Source organism: Staurois parvus, unplaced genomic scaffold, assembly GCF_062004578.1.
Source record: "Staurois parvus isolate SC_StPar_1 unplaced genomic scaffold, SC_StPar_1.0 ptg000213l, whole genome shotgun sequence".
NCBI lineage: Eukaryota > Metazoa > Chordata > Amphibia > Anura > Ranidae > Staurois > Staurois parvus.
Genome location: NW_028318009.1, coordinates 804030 through 825530, shown reverse-complemented (window position 1 = coordinate 825530; position 21501 = coordinate 804030). Strand labels below are relative to the sequence as shown.

General features: G+C 44.4%; 1 protein-coding gene across 1 annotated transcript in view; it reads left to right on the top strand.

The window, feature by feature from the left end:
* The first annotated feature begins 1546 nt into the window (after positions 1-1546).
* The window catches only part of TARS2 (threonyl-tRNA synthetase 2, mitochondrial), a 60811-nt gene continuing 40856 nt past the window's right edge, over positions 1547-21501 (top strand). Inside the window, exons 1-7 of the mRNA XM_089678949.1 lie at positions 1547-1704; positions 7295-7375; positions 8992-9182; positions 9741-9864; positions 11080-11201; positions 17225-17342; positions 19221-19282. Of these exons, the coding sequence (XP_089535075.1) occupies positions 1633-1704; positions 7295-7375; positions 8992-9182; positions 9741-9864; positions 11080-11201; positions 17225-17342; positions 19221-19282 (770 nt within the window). The 5' untranslated portion in view covers positions 1547-1632. The remainder of the gene's footprint in view (positions 1705-7294; positions 7376-8991; positions 9183-9740; positions 9865-11079; positions 11202-17224; positions 17343-19220; positions 19283-21501) is intronic.

The window sequence follows — 21501 nt, the reverse complement described above, 5'->3', positions numbered from 1 at the left end:
AGCTCTATCTTGGTCTCATCTGTCCACAAGACGTTTTCCCAGAAGGCTTTTGGCTTACTCAAGTACATTTTGGCAAACTGTAGTCTTGCTTTTTTATGTCTCTGTGTCAGCAGTGGGGTCCTCCTGGGTCTCCTGCCATAGCGTTTCATTTCATTTAAATGTCGACGGATAGTTCGCGCTGACACTGATGCTCCCTGAGCCTGCAGGACAGCTTGAATGTCTTTGGAACATGTTTGGGGCTGCTTATCCACCATCCGGACTATTCTGCGTTGCAATCTTTCATCAATTTTCCTCATCCGTCCACGACCAGGGAGATTAGCTACAGTGCCATGGGTTGCAAACTTCTTGATAATGTTGCGCACTGTGGACAAAGGCAAATCTAGTTCTCTGGAGATGGACTTGTAACCTTGAGATTGTTGATATTTTGCCACAATTTTGGTTCTCAGGTCCTCAGACAGTTCTCGTCTCCTCTTTCTGTTGTCCATGCTTAGTGTGGCACAGACAGACACACAATGCAAAGGTTAAGTGAACGTCTCTCCTTTTTATCTGCTTTCAGGTGTGATTTCTATATTGCCCACACCTGTTACTTGCCCCAGGTGAGTTTACAGGAGCATCACATGCTTGTAACATTCTTATTTATCCGCAGTTGTGAAAGGGTGCCAATACTTTTGTCCAGCCCATTTTTGGAGGTTTGTGTGACATTATGTCGAATTTGCTTTCTTTCCTCCCTTTTTTTGTTTTGTCCCAATACACACAAAGGGAATAAACATGTGTATAGCAAAACATGTGTTAATGCAATACGTTTCGTGAGAAATACATGATTTCCTGGAGAAATATCAAGGGTGCCAACAATTTCGGCCATGACTGTATATATGTATATATACAGTATATATATATACACACCGCCATTTGTAAACACTATAACTTTAACGTAAACCAATTAATTTACACGTATTGGGATTTTTTTTTTAGCATTTTGGCATAAATTTATTAAGAAATTTTGATTTTTGTTTTTTTTTTGTTTTTTTACTAGACATGTTTCATAGCAAACAGTCAAAAATGTTTTATTTTCTCAAAATTGTGTTTTTTTTTTTTGTTTTTTTTATTGCGCAAAAAATAAAAACCACAGAGGAGATCAAATACCACCAAAAGAAAGCACCATTTGGGGGGGTGAGGGGAAGGACATACATTTAATTTGGGTGCAGCGCTGCAGGATCGCGCAATTGTCAAAGTAACGCAGTACCGTATCGCAAAAAATGGCCTGGTCAGGAAGGGGGGGAAATCTTCTGGAGGGGAAGTGGTTAAAAGACTAGCCTTTCACCTATGTCACTGCATTTGCAGCCAAGACCGCTGTGCTGCAATGACCTGCTGGGGTGTACTGAAGAGGAGTCATGCAGGAGATGGTATTTCCTGTGTTCTGCAGTTCACCTGAATAGCCACTAGGTGTCAGCATTGCTCCAGAATGATGGTAATAGCTGTCGGCTGCATACCATCCCAGGCGTGTTGAGCTGACATCGTGCGCAGCAGTCACATGATTCAGCAGTCACATGACTTGGAGGCCAGCAGGAGGCGTGTCCTGAGTGTCATGGCTGCTGTGTGTGGATGTGATGAGCACGCTGACTGCTGAGGATTATGAAGCTGCTGTGGCTGGTGAAGAGGAGCTCTGCCATCACACACAAGGCTTTCCTGGCTGCCTGCTGTAGGGTCAGTGCTGTGCTTCTCCTGATCTGTCAATGAGCTCCTCTGCCAGGACTCTGCATGCAGTGACCTCTGTGTTCCCATCACACATCAGGAGTCCCTGCTCTCCAGGGACAGTGACCTGCTGTGCCTGGGACTGATAATATTCATACACTTTCTGCATTTCTGTTCACGCCAGCTGTGCTTTCTTGGTCTTAACCCTTCCGCTGCCAGAGATGTGGGTTTTTATGCACACGTTTAAAAAAAATTACACAAAACCTCCAAACGGTCTATATTTTCAGGAAGCAGACACACTAGACTCTATTGGATCTAGAGAATAAAATAGTAGTAGTTCCAATTTTTTATGTCGCATGAAATTACCGCAAAGGTCTAAAACACAAACTTTCAGTAAAAAACACGCTAAAGTGAATTTTAGGACAAACAAATGTCATAAATTACGCAGATTTTTGGTGAAGTTTAAAAGGCGAGGTTGCACCGAGTAAATAGATACCCAACATGTAAAACGTTAACTGTGTGCCCGTGAAATGGCGACAAACCTCAGTACCCTGTATTTTCTATAGGTGACACTTCATAATCCCCTACATGTCATCGGTATAGTGTTACAGAGGAGGTCTCGTGCTAGAAATATCGCTCTCTCCAGCGTGCGTGACGATATGCAACGTGTATCGCAATCAAGGTTTTCACACGTAGACACCCCCAACGCATGCATTTACGCTTGTACATGCGTCTATGTGGGGGTGCCTCAACATTTTTTTGGGGGGTGGGGGAGATTTTTGTGTGTGTGTGTGTGTGTATATATATATGTGTATATATATATTATAAACAGCCACCCGAACCTGCACTGCCACCGTCCGGCCGTTTATATACAGTGACCGGACGGGAGGTGGTTAAATTAGTTCATGCTCTGCTTTTGGTGTGGCCCAGCACAAGTTCAGCCCTTTTCAAATGAATGGGCTGAAATCGTACTTCATCCGGATCGCATGTGAATCGCACAGGAATGCAGTGTTTGTGCAGTTTATGGTGTGAACCGGCGTTTAGGATAGGTTCACTCTTGCCCGTGGGCTGGCTGCAGGTGCAGGAATCATACCAGTTTCCACAACCACCCGCAGCCAAATTGCGTTGCTCTTATGAGAAGCGTAGGGCTGCCATTCATTCTGAATGCGCCTCACAGCTCATTTGCGGGTGCGGAAACCACAGAGTCGAAAAGACTATGCGGTTTTCTTGCGGCCTCATGTTTAGTGCAAGTGCCTCTCCCTGCGGGAAACGTAGGCACACATTCAAATGAACGGGCTGCCGTGCCTGAGCAAACGTGGTCTGCATGGCCTGCCGTAGTGTGAACCTAGGCTCAAGGCAGAACCAAAAATTGTGTATTGACTTTTTTTTTTTTTCTTCACTGGTGCAGAATGTGGGAATAAGGACCATAAAAAACAATTTTACCTTTTTTTGTTTTGTATTACATGAGAATTTTTATTTAAAGTGTTACTAAACCCACAACAGTACAATCAGTCTGTAGATGCAGTAAAGAATGCTTGTTATACTCACTGTTGAACCTAAGGGGTTAATCCTCTGCATTGTGTAAAAAGAATGTTTGATCTTGACTTCTCTGATCCTCCCCTTCTTCCATTGTTCCCCTCTTATCTCCTGATAGGACATGTTGTGTGGAGACGCTCTGCACATGCTCAGTTTGGTGTGTATTGATAGGGGGTTTTTTGATTTTTTTTTTCTTGGGAGAGTGCATATGATCAGCACAGGGCCAATCAGCACTGTCCAGATAGAGGTCAGGGGTTCTGCATCCTCCTGGAGCACAATGAACACTCCCCCTACAAGCTTTAACCAGTGCTCTTCTTAGCACAGATAGAAGTCACAAGCCTGCTATGTACTGCTGATGAGAAAATGTATTTAACAGTTTATATTTACTAAAATAATTGTATTTCCATTTTCTGTGTACTGTGGAAGACCAGATATAGTGATTGCGGGGTTCGGGGAGAGCGGATAGAGTGAATGCAGGGTCCGGGGGAGACCGGATAGAGTGCATGCAGGGTCCGGGGGAGACCGGATATAGTGCATGCAGGGTCCGGGGGAGACCGGATATAGTGAATGCAGGGTCCGGGGGAGAGCGGATATAGTGAATGCGGGGTCCGGGGGAGAGCGGATATAGTGAATGCGGGGTCCGGGGGAGAGCGGATATAGTGAATGCGGGGTCCGGGGGAGAGCGGATATAGTGAATGCGGGGTCCGGGGGAGAGCGGATATAGTGAATGCGGGGTCCGGGGGAGAGCGGATATAGTGAATGCGGGGTCCGGGGGAGAGCGGATATAGTGAATGCAGGGTCCGGGGGGAGAGCGGATATAGTGAATGCGGGGTCCGGGGGGAGAGCGGATATAGTGAATGCGGGGTCCGGGGGGAGAGCGGATATAGTGAATGCGGGGTCCGGGGGGAGACCGGGTATATAGTGAATGCGGGGTCCGGGGGAGAGCGGATATAGTGAATGCAGGGTTTCGGGGGAGAGCGGATATAGTGAATGCGGGGTTTCGGGGGAGAGCGGATATAGTGAATGCGGGGTTTCGGGGGAGAGCGGATATAGTGAATGCAGCGTCCTGGGTTTGGTAACACTTTAAGGATGTTTAATATTGAGCACCTAGCAATTGGCCAGCGTCACATGATATACTACATTTATTTTCACTAGTTTGATATTTATTACTGAATTTACAGTATAACCTGAATTAAAGTATAATTAAAGGCAAAACTTTTTCTTTAGTTCTAGATAGTAGAGATGCATTAGAACCTCTGTCAGGTTTTTATTGCTCTGTGTCCCCGTTAGGGAGATTCACCCTCTCTATTTGTCCTGTTTACCATTATCATAGAAAGTGAATTTTGACTTGCCACCAGAATAGGAGAGGGAATCTTCCAGTGGAAACACTAGTTCTGGTGACAACCAGGGATTCCCCCACTTTGGACCGATTTCCTCTCACCTCCTGTTTTTGGATCTGGGACAGGAAGTGAAGGAAAATCTCTCCAATGCGACAGATGCAAAAAAAAAAAAAATAAACCTGCCGGTTATATTCCTCCTTTACTTTATGCATAATGGGGGGAAAAATGTTTTGCCTCCAGCCCTACTTTAAGCAGGAGGAGTTTAACTTCATCCTTTTGGCCTGACATCCAATCACTGTCAAAATCTTGCTGCATTCACCTCCACAACATTTTCAGAATTCGTCCCTTCTTACCCAGTGACACCACCAAGCTACTAATTCTCTCCCTTGTTATCGCTCAATTGACTACTGCAACCTCTTCTTATTGGCTGACCTCAACAGGCTATCCCCTCTTTAGTCAATCGTGAATGCCACTGCTGGGCAACCACTAGGTGCCCACCACCCTCTATGCCAATCCATCCGCTGCCTACCAGTCACCCAACAAATACAATTCAAAATCTTAACCTACAAAGCCGTCCACAACTCGGCTGCTTTGCCCTCATAAACTGCTATGAGTACCACCGGTATCCAACACTTCTGGGTGTGTCAGGCACCTGATTCTCTGATGGGCATTGTGGTTCCTCTCACTGGCCGCTGCTACCTGTAGTTCTTCAGGACTATAGCTTTGACTTGCTCCTACTCTCCTATTTAGAGGGAGCTTTGTGCTTTCATTTTCTTTTTACTGTAGACATAGATCAGTTTTAAAAAAGGAGTATGAACTTAGCTTTTTTTGATCATACTTTTGTTGTGGGTCACAGACGTGCACTTCTATTCTCCTGTGACCAAGAGTCAGCTAATTGTGGGCTATCAGATGATGTCAGAACCGCTCCAGGCCCTGGAAGGATCCTGAGCTTATTGTCGGGATCCACCCAGAGTCCTGATTGACAGCTTCTCTCCGCTCTGAGAACTGAGTGATCTGTAGTCATGTGATTGCTCAGTTCTGTCGGAAGGGGGCAGCCGCAGCATCAGAATGATGCTGCAGCATGGAGGTGAGTATGTAGGTGTTTTTTTTTTTTTTTTGTTTTTTTTTTGTGTAGCCCAAATGTTTCCTTTTTAGAGGTGTACTGGAACAGTGGACCAATATGTAATAATCAACATCAGCACACTTGAATTGTTCTAATCCTGGAGCCTTACCTTTCATGGATTACTTGGTTTGTACACGCTGCTCGTGAGAGCACATGTCAGGGTATGTGGCTGTCTTATGTCTTGCTCAGTGTGGATTAGACATTCAAAAAACTTGTGTTTGCACTATCAGCATTACAGAAAAAACACAAAGGGGTCTATTAATAATATTAACTGAACAAATGTCTCAAACATTGGTGTAGACCTGACAGATTTCCCCCTTATTCCTGTAAGAGCAATTCCTATGATCGTCCGCTCCATCTAGTGTCCAGAAATATTGTACTTTTGCTCAATGAGTTATTTCAGAACACTATACTGTATTTTGCCCACTAGATGGGGCTGAAGATTATAGGAAATCTAATAGGGAAAATATGGGGAAAATTCATCCAGCCTGCACAAATGTGTGATCATTCATCCAACAAATGTTTAATAGACTCCTAAGACTCCATGTACATGGGACACTTCTGATTGATGGAAACTGACTGCTGGAAAACGTAGGTTAAAAACCATCTGTTTAGCCACGTTTGCATACCGCGTTTATGAGCGTTTGCGTTTTAGAAGCGTTTTTTAAAGATAACCTCAGGAGACCTTCCAAAATGCCTAGAATGCACTGAAAAAGTTAAAAATTAACTATCTCCTAGATTGTAAGCTCCAAAGAGCAGGGCCCTCAATCCCCTCATGTTTTGCATTGTATTGGTATTGTTCTGTCACATGTTCTGTCCCCCTTTGTAATGTACAGCGCTGAGCGAACTATTGGCGCTTTATAAATACTGTATAATAATAATATTTCAGACATTTTGAGAGAGAGAGCAGAAGCAGAGAGAGCAGTATTTGTTGAGATTAGTTTTTTTTTTTTTTTGTGGTGTTTGGATGTGTTCCGGCTCATTTCTGTGCAGAAATTATTGCAGCAATGTCTAACATATTTTCTTGCATGCGAAACCTGAAAGGTGTGTTAGATCCATTTTGAGTACTGGGAAAAAGCTTTGCATGCATTTTTTCATGATGGAAAAAAGGCTCTGGACAGCATCTGGGAATGGAACAGTTAAAAAAAAAAAATTCCAAACGCTTATAAATGCGGTTAGCCGCGTTTACAAGCATTTGGCGTTTGAAACCCTGATAAAATCTCCTGAACGCAAGTTTGGTGCATTAAAAAAAACCCACTGTAAACTCAACTGTCTGTAAACGATGATGTGTACATGGACACATAGGAAAACATTAGGGAGAGTTCAGGGGCTGTTGAAAAAAAACACAGAAAAGCTCCTAAACGTGAGTTTATCAGCTGCAGTGTACATGGAGCCTAAAGGTTTTTTTTTTTTTTTGTTTTTTTTTAAGGCTACAGTCACGCTTGAACGCGCCAATGGGTGACTTCGTATAATTTCAAAAATATCACTTTGTGGTCGATTTAATCATTCAGTAAATTTAGTTTTGTAATCGAGTTTGGAAAATGAGCATTCTTTATACTGTTCTCTTATCTCAGTCTCAATTCTTTCTTCTGTTAACCTCTAGTGTTCCAAGGATGGGTCTTCTGTGGAATACAATGGGAGGCGAAAGCACAGTTCTGCTGATAACGAGCATGCATATGTGCAGGTAGGTTGTTGCATTAAATGCGTGCAGTGTGGCTTCATTAATCAATTAATACCCATGCGGAAAAATAATAAAGAATTAGCCACACTAAACTAGTTTTCTAAAAATCATTTTAAATTTTTTTTTTAGACTAGCCCCAGCTCTATGCTTGTACATTACAGTGTGTCTGAAATATCACTATGGAGACTAGAATGGATCCTTGATAACCTCCCACGTAGCCTTCTTGTGGGTAATGGTTTGCAACTGGATCAGGATGTCCGCTTTCTGGTAGCCCTAAAAATGAATTGCTCAGCTAAGCAAACCAGCTATATCTGTCATGCTCAGTGTGTTGCTTCCTATTCATGTTGTAGCTTGCTCCTTCCAATTCTTTTGACTCTCCTTTAGCCATTAAATGTGATGGGCAGCCTCTCTGGCCTTGTATATAGAATTAAGTAGAGCAAGAAGATAGGACTTCAAAGCTGCCATGGGAATTCCGGGTGATCTTTTCCTAGTAATGCTGCAGATGACCGATGTACCCAGCACCTTGCAAATAACCTATGTCCTGATCACAGGTGTGCTTCCTGTACTGTAGGGTGTGCCCGTCGGAGTGGCCCCCTGTACCGTCGGGTGTCCCTGTCGGAGTGGCCCCCCCGTACCCCGTCTGGTGTCCCTGTCGGAGTGGCCCCCCCCGTACCCCGTCGGGTGTCCTTGTCGGAGTGGCCCCCCCGTACCCCGTCGGGTGTCCTTGTCGGAGTGGCCCCCCCGTACCCCGTCGGGTGTCCTTGTCGGAGTGGCCCCCCCGTACCCCGTCGGGTGTCCTTGTCGGAGTGGCCCCCCCGTACCCCGTCGAGTGGCCCCCCGTACCCCGTCGGGTGTCCCTGTCGGAGTGGCCCCCCGTACCCCGTCGGGTGTCCCTGTCGGAGTGGCCCCCCGTACCCTGTCGGGTGTCCCTGTCGGAGTGGCCCCCCGTACCCCGTCGGGTGTCCCTGTTGGAGTGCACCTCCCCCAACCCCCCCCCCCCGTTTGCCGGGTGTCGCTGTCGGAGTGCCCCCCCGTATCGCTGGGTGTCCCTGTAGGAGTGGCTTCCCCCCCCCCCCATACCGTCGGTTGTCCCTGTCGGAGTGGCGCCCCCCTCCCGTACCGTCGGGTGTCCGTCGGCGTGGCCGCCCCTCTCCCCCCTGTACCGTCGGGTGCTCCCTGTATTGTTGGCTGTCCATGTCGGAAGACTGGCCTCCATACTGGCAGGTGCCCCCTGTACCTTTGGGTGCCCCCTGTCAGAGTGCCTTCCATACCGTCGGGTGGCCCCCGTACCGTCAGGTGTCCCCGAACCGAACATGGAGGCAGAGCAGGCTGCAGGACTGTGTGGAGTTCCACTTCCGTCCCCTTGTGATGCTGTAGGCATGGGGAAGCATTTGTTGACATTGGTGGTTAGGATGCTGGCTGTCCTAACAGCCAATCAGTTCAGTGTAGAGGAGGCTGGGGGAACCTGTGTGGGGGGGCGGGTTCACTGGTGGTCCAGATAGAACCGTCACACGGTCTAGACCATGATCTGCTATTTAGTGGTGCTTGGAAAAATGGAATAAGTGCATGAGAGGAATTGCTTGTTTGTTAATTGGCATCCTAATTTGTGTTTTGCAAAGAATAAATCTCTGCCTGAGTTTATCAGTGAGCGGCTGCAATGCTTCGAAAAACTGAGAGAAAGACATGAAGCCAGACTGGCAGAAAAGGTGGAGAAGGAGACTCGTCCAATCCGGATCTCCATACTGGATGGGACTGTGGTGAGCGGGCACTCCTGGAGAACAACTCCCTATGACGTGGCTGTACAGACTAGGTGAATCTCCCTTCTTAAAAAAAAAAAAAAACGCTTTTTTTCTGAATATTCAAGTCTTAAATTTAAAATTGGTAAAATTACTAAAGTTAAGTCAGTAAAGTAATTTTTAGGTTTTTTTTGTTTTTTTTTAACTTTGCATGGCTCTTCTGCTTGGTTCATGGGGTAAAAGGGATCTAAAGTCTGAGTTGCTGCCTGGTTAGCAACTGATCTCATCTAAAGTCTTGCAACTTCTGAGTCTGCAGAAAAAAAGAGCACTGTAGTTTTGACGAATAAAGCAAACCAACCAGGAGCTCTGTTGTCGGATGCTGTTATGCAAACTAGGAAGCTGGGATTCCGCAATAATGTCAGTCAGTCACAAAATACCGGCTGTCAGACTTCAGGCATCCTCTAACCCCAACTCTTAAACTGAAGAGACATATTCAAAGTAAGTAAACCTGAATAACGGGGCGATGATACTTTTTTGCACAAATATGATTAAAATGGAAATTTCAGCTTCTTACTTTAGTCCAATTGTGCTGCAAATTGAAATTTTAAATGATCCATCTGTTCTTTTCTCAGGCCAAGCTCAATACATAATATCTTAGGGGCCCGAGTGAATGGATCGCTTTATGATCTGAGCAGACCCCTGGAAGCAGACTCGGATGTTGAGTTCCTCATGTTCGATTCTCGCGAAGGGCAGGATGTAAGTTCATTGGTCAGATAATCGGTGTCTTAGTATTGGGTTCCTTAATACACCGGGGAACCCCTTAATAATTCCTGATTACATTTACACATACAAGAGAACGAGTTTGTGTTGCGATTTCTTCCTCTTCTCTCCCTTCATGCGTGTTAATGTGAGCGAGTCTGAAAGCAGGCAGTGTCTGCTATACTTTATAAAAAGTCCTTTGTGCTCTTAGAATCCTTTGTTGTGTGTGTATGTATATGTGTGTGTATGTGTGTAAATACACACGCACACACTTGCTAATCAGCCAATCACTTGGCAGCAACTCAATGCATTTAGGCATCTAGATGTGGTGAAGACGACTTGCTGACGTTTCAACTGAGCATCAGAATGGGGAAGAAAGGGGATTTAGGTGATTTTGAATGTGCCTTGGTTGTTGGTGCCAGACTGGCTGGTCTGAGTATTTCAAAAACTGCTGATCTACTGGGATTTTCACGCTCAACCATCTCTAGAGAAATCGAGACTCATCAGACCAAGCAACGTTTTTCCAATCTCCTATTGTCCAATTTTTGGTGAGCCTGTGCAAATTGTAGCCTCCGTTTCCTATTCTTAGCTGACAGGAGTGACATAGGATGTGGTCTGCTGCTGCTGTAGCCCATCTTCTTCAAGGTTCGATGTGTTGTGCGTTCAGAGAATCATATTCTGCATACCTTGTTTGCAACGAGTGGTTATTTGCGTTACCTTGTCTTTCTATAATCTTGAAACAGTCTGCACATTCTCCTCTGACCTCTAAAACCAACAAGACATTTTCATCCACACAACTGCTGCTCACTCGATATTTTCTCTTTTTCTGACCATTCTCCGTAAATCCAAGAGATGATTGTGCATGAAAATCCCAATAGATCAGCAGTTTTTGAAATACTCAGACCAGCCTGTCTGATACGGACAACCATGCCATGGTCAACGTCACTTAAATCCCTATTCGGTTTAAACTTCAGCAAATCGTCTTCACCACATCTAGATGCCTAAATGCATTGAGTTGCTGCCATGTGATTGGCTGATTAGCAATTTGTGTTACCAAGCGATTGTACAGGTGTACATAATACGATGGCCAGTGAGTGTATTTTGTAATACACACATACTAAAACCTTCATAGTTTTCTCTTTAAATGTTAGCAGCCAAACTTGGTAACCTGTGAATAAGTAAGAGTCATTCCAACTTTCTCTTTTATTGTAGATATTTTGGCATTCCAGTGCCCATGTCCTCGGGGCAGCTCTGGAGCAGTTCTACGGAGGCCTCTTGTGTCATGGGCCCAGCACAGAAAATGGCTTTTTCTACGACATCCACCTGTCCAGCAGGTAAAAACCATCTGTGTCTGGTGTGTTCACAATTCCTGTATATACAGTATCATGCGTGTTAATTGTTCAACCAGCTTTGCTGCCGGAGTGTTTTGTAGTTTTGCTCAGGGGCGGACTGACAACTCATGGGGCCCCCGGGCAATACGGGATCATGGGGCCCCTGTGTCCTTGCCCAAACTCAAAAAAGCCTATGAAAAAGGTACCAGGGGCATCTCATGGGCCCCCTACTGACCCTGGGCTCCAAATGGTCAGTCCGCCCCTGGTTTTGGTCAATTTGTACCAAAACTCCATAGTTTGACTGCTTTCTGCCTGACCTATAATAAAATGATGGCTGGGCGAGAGCTCTCCTGTTTTGGCTGGACATCATATGACCTCCTTCCCAGAACACGCCTTGCTCATGCCCCACGGGCCGCACTGTGCTGCGATCTGTCACCAGATATGTCCACCGTCCATCCATTGTGTTGATCTGTGATTGATCACAGTGATCACATGGTACAGGCAGGGTGCAATCACAGCCCATCTGTACCATGTGAGTAGCTGTGGACAATCCCAATAGTACACACTGAATCAATTTCATTCAGAAAAAAAATTGTCTATAACAATTATTTTCAATCTTTTAAGTGGCCATAGTGTGTGTATAAAAAAATAAAAATCCTGATCACTTCCCTTCCCCAGTACATTGTTACTATGGTAATACTGTGTTGCTCTTGTCACTGTATGCAAAATAAAATCTTAAAAAAAGAGAAACTAATAAAGAAAAAATATAACATTTTGGGTTTTTTTTGTTTTGTTTTACATACGGTCACCAGAGAGTGTCCCTGATCACCCCCCACACACCAGTTATTATGCTGTACTGTACTGCACTGGTGACTGTATGTAAAAAAAAAAAAAAAAACTTTTAAAAAAAAAAGTGAGAAAAAAACTATTTTTTAAAAAATGTCTTAATTGGCAAAAAAAACTTGTGATAACTTACAACTCCAAGAAACTCGCCATGCCTCTTACTAAATACCTTTTGACTGTCTAGTTTCCAAAAATGGGTTATTTGGGGGGTATTTGTACTGTCCTGACATTTTCAGGCCTTAAGAAATGAGGCCATCAGTACATGAGAATTGATTGCTTTTCAGATATATATCATAGTTTGTGGACTTTCCTACAGACTGAATAGTAAACACTGATTTGGGTTATTTCATCAAAGAAATGTGGTAGAATACATTTTGGCCTAAATGTATGCAGAAAGATTATTTATTTGCAAAATGTTATAACCAAAATGAATAAAAAAAGTGGTCTTTTTTTGCTTATTTAGCAAAAAATAAAAAAACCCAATGGTGATTAAATACTACCATAAGAAAGGTCTATTTGTGTGAACATTTTTGGTTATAAACTAATTTGGGTTATTTTTTTTTTTTTTTTTTAACTAAAAAGATAGCGGAATACATTTTGGCCAAGATTTATGATGAAATATTTATTTGCAAAATTTTATAAGAAAAACACTTTTTTTCAAAATTTTTGGATATTTCATTTACATAGCAAAAAAAGAAAAATCCCAGTGGTGAATAAATACCACCAAAATAAAGCTTTATCTGTCTCAAAAAAAATGCTAAAAAATTCATATGGGTGCAGTGTTGCATGACCGTACAATTGCCATTAAAAGTGTGACAGTACTGAAAGCTGAAAATTGCCTGGGCAGGAAGGGGGGTGAAAGTGTCTGGTATTGAAGTGGATAAAAATGGAAAGGATCGTTTATTTGCAACAACATATTTGAAAATACAGACGTGGGATCTATATTAAATGCCAAAAAGACAAACTTTACTCAGTCCTGGGATTCTCCCCCCCAGCTTAGTGACCTGACTTTTCTCTGCTGCAGTTAAGCAGTACAGCTAGGTCACTTGTCTTCCCATCCTGTGGTTGGATAGTGAAGGAAGAGCAGAATACTGATTGGCTCATCTCTCTGCTCACTGGCTCCTTTGTCCTGTCACCGTGTTCTTTATCAGCAATTTTGATTGCAGCACACCTGATTCGGTCCTAGTAGTGCCCTTCCCTTTCCCAGTCTGAATGTTGCTATACAGGGAATTGCAGGATACCTAAATGAAGTCCAAGTCAGATACGTAAATTGGAGAGGTTTGTGAGTGAGACTCAGTAAGGAAGGCCATAGATATGCAACTTTCTTTTCTTCTACCGTGGGTGGAAGGAAAGAGTGTTGCTGAATTCCTCCATCAACACAGTCAGCGTTGATGGGTAATCCCTCCTGCAGTGCTACTGTACTGTGCTGGTGAGGAGCCTTTCCTGCTGGAAGAATACAGTGATCACTGCTGGTGGTTATAGCCACCAAAAGTGAATGGACAAAAAAAAAAAATGACAGGCTGGTTGTACTGAAGGTAGTTGAGAGATCGACTTTAGTACAACCAGCCTGGCAATGCACTGATTGAAATTTGGACCAGCTGAATATCGATCCTTCTAGTGCTGACTCAGTTGTGACCTTAGTAGACCACCATGAAGAGTCCAGGCCCTTCAAGGGATAGGCAGCTCATCTCACAGACAGGAGAATCACTTATGTCCATGAGAAGAAGATCGGAAATACGCTTTGTCCTTATGAAGTAAGTAATCATTATAGTAAGATTGTATAAAAACGTTCCTAAAGGTGTAAAGTAGTTAACCAGTTCTGAACTCCGATAGTTGGATTAGAAGAGACATGCCAGTCCAGGTCTATAAGGCTAACGTGTTTCCAAGGTCGTGCCCCCTAAGACGACATGGACCTGGAAATGTGTGAGAAGTATGCAGTGCTGGCTGCGGCTTTTTTTTTTTTTTTTCTCTTTGTAATTCTATATTTATCACAGATATACAGTCAGCAGATGAAACAGGAAATGGAACAATTAATATACTGCATTGTTTACATATTTTTTTTACAGAAATGCTGATCTATAACAGGAAGTATATGAAGCACATTGATAAGAACTGAAATCTTTATGAATGTCTGTTATCCTAACAGTAAAGAAAAATATACAGTAGAAGAGAGCAAGGACAGGGAAGACCATGTGTGGCTGTTGACCATTTGTAATATTATTTTAATGTTGTATTTGGTCCATTAATGGGGCTTAGGCAGCATATAAAAATGGGGCAATGAAGGGTTGAGCCTTAGTGGGGCGTTCGATGATGCTGCTAATTTCGGATAGTGTTCACATGCTAGGCCTGCCCTCCAAGACTATTTAGGTTAGGGTTCAACCTCCAGGCAGCAGTGACTAGAAAATATTTGCTGCAATCCAGGAAAGCCAGGTCACCCTGAGCAGTGGGGTACATGGGGGTAGACCGTTTATATCTGGGAGTATGTGGACCCCAGAGAAAGGAGGAGAAAAGTTGATTAAGGTGAGTGCAGAAGGACTTGGGTGTGTGGGGAGTGTGTCAAAATAAGTAGGTGAATTTGGGGAGGATTTTAATTAATTAATGCATCCAAGAAGGGGCAAAAGTAGGGACTCCCATAGCTTCAGTTTGAGATCTTGTAAAACTGGGGCTAAATTTAGGGGGATAAAGTCTGATGGGAAATGGCAACCTCAAGATATTTGAAGGTCTCTACCCACTGTAGTTGAGTATCTGGAGAAGCCATAGTCTGGGCCTGAGGGTCAATAGGGAACAGTAGAGACTTAGCCCAGTTGACCCTGAGGTCGGTGATGGGAGAGAAGGAGATAAGGACCTGGCGGGGCACCTCTCAGTGACGGACCAGCATCATTCAATAACAGCAGGAGGTCATCCATGTACAGGGCCATCCTCTCCTCCAGCCAGCCAAGTAAGCCCTTAATATTCGGGAAGGTGCTGAGAGCCTACACTATGGGTTCTATAACTATGGCAAAAAGTGCTGGAGAGAGAGAGGGCAGCCCTGTTGAGTGTCTCTGGACAGGGAAAAAGAGGCCAATAAGCAACCACTTAAGCGTACTGCAGCTGTTGGACTGTTGTACAGTACCTTCAACCATGCAATGAATACCAAGGGAAAACCCTTCCGGCAAAGCACCTCCCATAGAGTTGGCGATATGTATCGTGTCGAAGGCCTTTTCAATATCTAATGAGGCCACTACTCCGGAACCCATGTTGGAGTGTGAAGTCTGGATGTTCGTGTATAATCTGCGTAATTTATATCTGTAGTTCTGTGGGACATACAGTAAATCCTGTCTGGTCTGACTCAATAATGGTAGGCGGCATTAGTTGTAACCGTAAGACAAGTGATTTTGTTAAGTTTTTAAAGTCCGTAGGGAGGCGCACAATAGGCCTATAGGAGGCACAGGAGGTTGAGTCTTTAGGCGGTTTATAAATTAGCACTACATGGGCATGACTCATAGAGTGGGGTAATGTACCTGAGGATAAACATTGTGAGTAGTGAGGCCAGGAGTGGAGCAAGGAGGTCACTATGGGCCTTATAAAAGTCAATGGGGAGGTTGTCCGGACCCGGGGTCTTCCCTGTAGGGAAGGATTGGATAGCAACAGCAACCTCTTCAGGGATGATGGGGAGTACCAAGGCCTCCCGCTCTGCATCTGACAGACACCCAAGCGCTAGCTGGTCCAGTAAAGTAGTGAGGAAGCATGTAGTGTGCTATAAAATTGACTGAAATCTTCCAAAATGTCCGGTAAGGAGACTGACTCCCCTGAGTGAGGGGTTTGTTCCTCGGAGATTGTGAGAGGCTGGTCGTGTTGGGCCAGCATCGCCAAGAACCTCCCATTACGATCTCCCTGCTCGAAAAACATCTGCTTATTTTTAATGAGATCCAAACTAGTGACCTCTGTTAGGCGGAGATGGAGTTCTCTTTTAACCATAGAAAGCAGGTCAAAATTGATCTCAGATGGGTCAGCTGCATATTGTGCAGTGTGGACATCTGATTCCTGGAGGGTGGACAGCAGCATTCTTAATCTGGGGGAGAGGAGTGTTGGATGCACTAGCAGATTTAGATACACAAGCAAACTGAAGCTAAACTCCAGCTAACACTTTATAAACAGTTACAGATAAATGTTTATCCCAAAAGGGAAAAAAAAACGGTTAACATAAATGCTGATCATTGTAAGCACCCTTATCATTGTTAAATGGTTTGTCTCAACACTCTTATCTGCAGGACAGCTTGTTCTGTTGAAAAATATACTTACTGGCCAGATCACCAGGTGAAAACAGAAAGAGTCTAAAGAAAACTAATGCAGCCATCACATCTAAGAATTGGTCAGCTGCAGTATATTAACCACTTCCTGTCCGGACACTTTCACCCCCTTCCTGTCCAGGGCAATTTTCAGCTTTCAGCGCTATCACACTTTGAATGACAATTGCGTGGTCATGCAACACTGTACCCATATGAATTTGTTACCATTTTTTTTGAGACAGATAAAGCTTTATTTTGGTGGTATTTATTCTCCGCTGGGATTTTTATTTTTTTTGCTATGTAAATGGAAATGTCAAAAAATTTTGAAAAAAAGTGTTTTTTTTAATAAAATTTTGCAAATATATAATATTTGCAGTCATTGAGAAGTACTGAGTGAGCTATGATTGGTCACAGCTTGTCACATGGTACAAGGCTGTTGTGAATAGCCTTGTACCATGTGACCTCTGTGATCATTCACAGATTTCACTTGTAGTAAGCAATGATGTCACAAGTGACATCTTGCTTACTACTTTGCATGTGATCACTGATTGGGACCTCGTACAGAGGTCCTGTCCGACGATCGGTGTTTCGCTGTGTCCGGAGGACACAGCGGGCACCGGATCGCGGTGCTGCGCACTCCCAGGGAGCGCGCACAGCTAGAAAAGGCGGGTGCCGTTTTATGAACGGCAACCTGCCCCTGCACTGCCACCGCCCTGCCGTTTATAAACAGCAGGCGGACGGCAAGTGGTTAAATGTTTGCTTTTGGGTTTAATACTGCTTTAATTTGGTATCTTTATATACAAGTGTTCCTATAGAGTGGGGAGAAGAAATTTAATGCGTAATTGCTACAGTATTCACCCTAGAACATCAGTTAGTTTTGTATCCAATAACAATCTGTTTGTTTCTCACATCTAGTAATGTACAGGGCACTGACCTTCCTGGTCTGGAAGCCATCTGCAAAGAGATCATTAAACAAAAACTTCCCTTCCAGCGGGTGGAAGTGACACGGGAAGACTTACTAGAATTATTTAAGGTAAGAAATTGTTAAGAAGGACCCGTGCTGCAGACTTCATGACTACTACGCATATCCAGCTTGGTGTTTACATGTGCTGGGCTGCCTTCAGGGTCATCAGAATTGCTGTGTTAGCATGATACATTTCTGAGCAACAGGATCAGGCCATATTTTATCTACTTCCACTGATATGTTTTATCTTTTAACTGTAAACCACAACCCTTATTTGCAAAAATAACTGCAAGAATGTCTTAGTCAGGCTGCTTTTGAATTTATAAAACTTATATTTGTGCATATGTATGCAAGAAGATGTCAAGTATACTCCTCAAAACATACACTATATTGCCAAAAGAATTGGGACACCCCCTAAATGCTGCTACTGCTAAATATTCCACGGTCAACTGTTAGTGGGATTATAACAAAGAGGAAGAGACTGCGAACAACCGCAACTCAGCCACCAAGTGGTAGGCCACGTAAAATAACAGACCTGGTGAGGTCATGCTGAAGTGCGCAGAAGTCACCAACTGTCTACAGAGTTAATAGCTAAAGACCACCAAACTTCATGTGGACTTCAGATTAGCACAACAACAGTGCGCAGAGAGCTTCTTGGAATGGGTTTCCATAGCCGAGCAGCTACATCCAAGCCTTACATCACCAAGTGCAATGCAAAGTGTTGGATGCCGTGGTGTAAAGCATGCCGCCACTGGACTCTAGAGCAGTGGAGATGTGTTCTCTGGAGTGACCAATCACACTTCTCTGTCTGGCAATCCGATAACGTGTCTGGGTTTGGCGGTTGCCAGGAGGACGGTACTTGCCTGACTGCATTGTGCCAAGTCTAAATTATGGTGTACAGTTGTTTTTCAGAGGTTGGGCTTGGCCCCCTAGTTCCAGTGAAGGGAAATCTTAAGGCGTCAGCATACCAAGACGTTTTGGACAATTTCATGCACCCAACTTTGTGGGAAGAGTTTGGGGATGGCCCCTTCCTGTTCCAACATGACTGCGCACCAGTGCACAAAGCAAGGTCCATAAAGACAGATATGGATGAGCTAGTATGGGGTGGTGGAACCTGACTGGCCTGCACAGATTCCTGACTTCAACTGGATGAATTAGAGCGAAGACTGTGAACCAGCCTTCTCGTCCGACATCAGTGCCTGACCTCACAAATGTGCTTCTGGAAGAATGGTCTAACCTTCCCATAGATACCCTCCTAAACCTTATGGAGTGAGTGAGCGAGTTTGGGGTGGAGGAACTTGACTGGCCTGCACAGAGTCCTGACCTCAACCCCATAGACCACCTTTGGGATGGAATAGAGCGGAGACTGTGAGCCAGGCCTCCTCCCCCGACATCAGTGCCTGACCTGACAAATGTGCTTCTGGAAGAATGGTCCAACCTTCCCATAGACACCCTCCTAAACCTTGTGGACGGCCTTCTCGGAGTTGAAGCTGTTATAGCTGCAAAGGGCGGGGCCAACTCAATATTGTACCCTACGGACTAAGACTGGGATGCCGTTAAAGTTCATGTAAAGGCAGGCGGCCCAATACTTTTGGCAATATAGTGTAGCTGGACATATAAGGTTTGGTGCATTGGTTAAAGTGTCAGTTCACCAACAGTTTGCACCTTAGTGCCAACTGCAAATTAAATTGAGTCACCCACCAGCTTTTTTGGCGACTACACCCACATCCTTGATCTTCATGTGCTGCATCCAGCTTCATATCAGAGACAGGTTCTCTTTTTGTTGGATAAACCTGTCGCCACCATTCAACAAGTCAAAACAGCTGCTAAGGTTTCATTGGATTGTTGATTGGTGGATGTGGGGCTCAACTCTTTGGGGAAGTGGAAATTGAAGCATTTGTATTGTTTGCACTCAGAGTCATGGGGCTTCTCCTTTCTCTTCTGCAGTACAACAAGTTTAAAGTACAGATTATTGAAGACAAAGTGGAAGCAACTACAAGTGTATACAGGTAAATTGGCATGCATTTAACATCCATTTTTATTGTTAAACCTTTCCAGCTGCCAGGATTGTATTCATATCTGACAAGCCGTCTGTCAGTAACACCCTGGCAACCTGCGTTCCATCAGCATCATTCGAGGATAGGGGAGACATCGGAGGTCTTTTTGATGTCTCATTAAAGAAGACCTGTCACCAAAGAAAATCATCACATAGGGAACTTTTTGTCTTGGACAGGGAAAGGGGGTCTTCAGATTCTTTTTGAGCCCCCACATACATTCATGCATATCCAAACATAAATGCAGGGGAACCAATACCCAAAAAAAGATTGTTGATGCATATCGTCATGCATGCCAGAGTGAGAGCAATAATTCTAGGTCTATTATTCATAGCTAACTCCAACTTCATGACCTTCAGGGACTTTTAAGGCATCACCTGAGGAAGCTATACAGGGGTTGGACAAAAATATGGAAACCCTGCATGATTCGCAGGTGTGAAAGTGACATGTTTCGCACTGAAAGTGGACGTGATGTAACATTCTTTTGCTTCCACTGTGTGATGAGACACCTAGTTGACAAGTGAGAAGCCTCACTTTCGCCATTCGCCGTTTGCGCTGCTAGTAATGCAAAGTCATATCGGAGCTTACTGAGCTTCAAAGAGGGCAAATTGTGATGTCTACTTAGCTGGTGCCTCTGTGACTGAAGTTGCCAATTCATTTGCCGTATCGTGAGGTCAGTATCGAAGGTTATAATGGCACTTACAGTTTCTGGGAAAACGTAGTGTGATCAGCATAAGCGCGATCGACATGGTCAACTGACCGAAAGAGACAAAAGAACATTGTGCAGGATTGTGACCCACAATAAGAAAACTACTTCTGCCAAAGTGACTGCAGAGCTCAATCTCAGTCTTCCAAAGCCCGTGTCCACAAAAACTATGCGAAGGGAACTCCTTCTGTAAAACTTTCACAGACGAGCTGCAATTGCCAAACCATTTGTGACCAATATTAATGCTCAGAAGAGAGTAGAATGGTGCAACACCCATAAATTGTGGACTATCGATCAGTGGAAGACTGTAATGCGGTCCGATGAATCGAGCTTCACTCTGTTCCCAACCACCGGACGTGTTTACGTGTGGCCAACACCATCCCAAGCTTACCACCAGGACTGTTTTGTGCCAACGGTAAAGCATGGTGGCGTCATAATCATGGTTTGCGCAGCCATATCTTGATATTCTGCAGGCCCCATCATCACCTTGAAAGGTAGTCACTGCCAGTGACTATGTACAAAGTTTGGCCGACCATGTGCACCCCATGGTGCAGACATTGTTTCCTGAAGGCAGCGCCATTTACCAAGACAATAATGCTTCGGTTCACACAGCTGGTGATGTCAAATTTTGGATTGACGAGCATGCAGACAAAGTATTTCACCTTCCCTGGGCGCAAGAGTCGCTGGACCTCAATATGCTAGAACCACTATGATTGTGTAGGGTGTCTGCTTTCAGAAAAAAAGAAATATATGTACATACACACGTATACGCTGCTCAAAATAACTAAAGGAACGCTTTGAAAACACATCAGATCTCAATGGGGAAAACTATCATGCTGGATAGCTACGTATACTGATATAAACCGGACCCTGAAAATCAAAGTGAAAAAATGATGCAGCAGGCTAGTCCATTTTGCTGAAATTTCATTGCATAAACTCAAAATGGTAGTTTGTATGGCCCCTATGTGCTTGTATGCATGCCTGACACCGTCGGGGAATGCTCCGAATGAGACGATGGATGGTGTCCTGGGGGATTTCCTCCCAGATGTGGACCAGGGCATCACTGAGCTCTTGGACAGTCTGAGGTGCAACCTAGTGGCGTCGGATGTAATGAAACATGATATCCCAAAGGTTTTTTGTATCGGATTTAGGTCTGGCAAGCGTGGGGACCATTCAATGGAATCAATCCCTTCATCCTCCAGGAACTGCCTGCATTCTCTCGCCACATGAGGCTGGGCATTGTCGTGCACCAGGGGGAACCCAGGACCCACTGCACCAGCGCAGCGTCTGACAATGGGTCCAAGGATTTCATCCTGATGCCCAATGGCAGTCAGGGTGCCATTGTCTAGCCTGTAGAGGTCTAGGTGTCCCTCCATGGATATGCCTCCCCAGACCATCACTGACCCACCACAAAACGGTCATGCTGAACGATGTTACAGGCAGCAGAATGTTCTGCATGGCTTCTCCA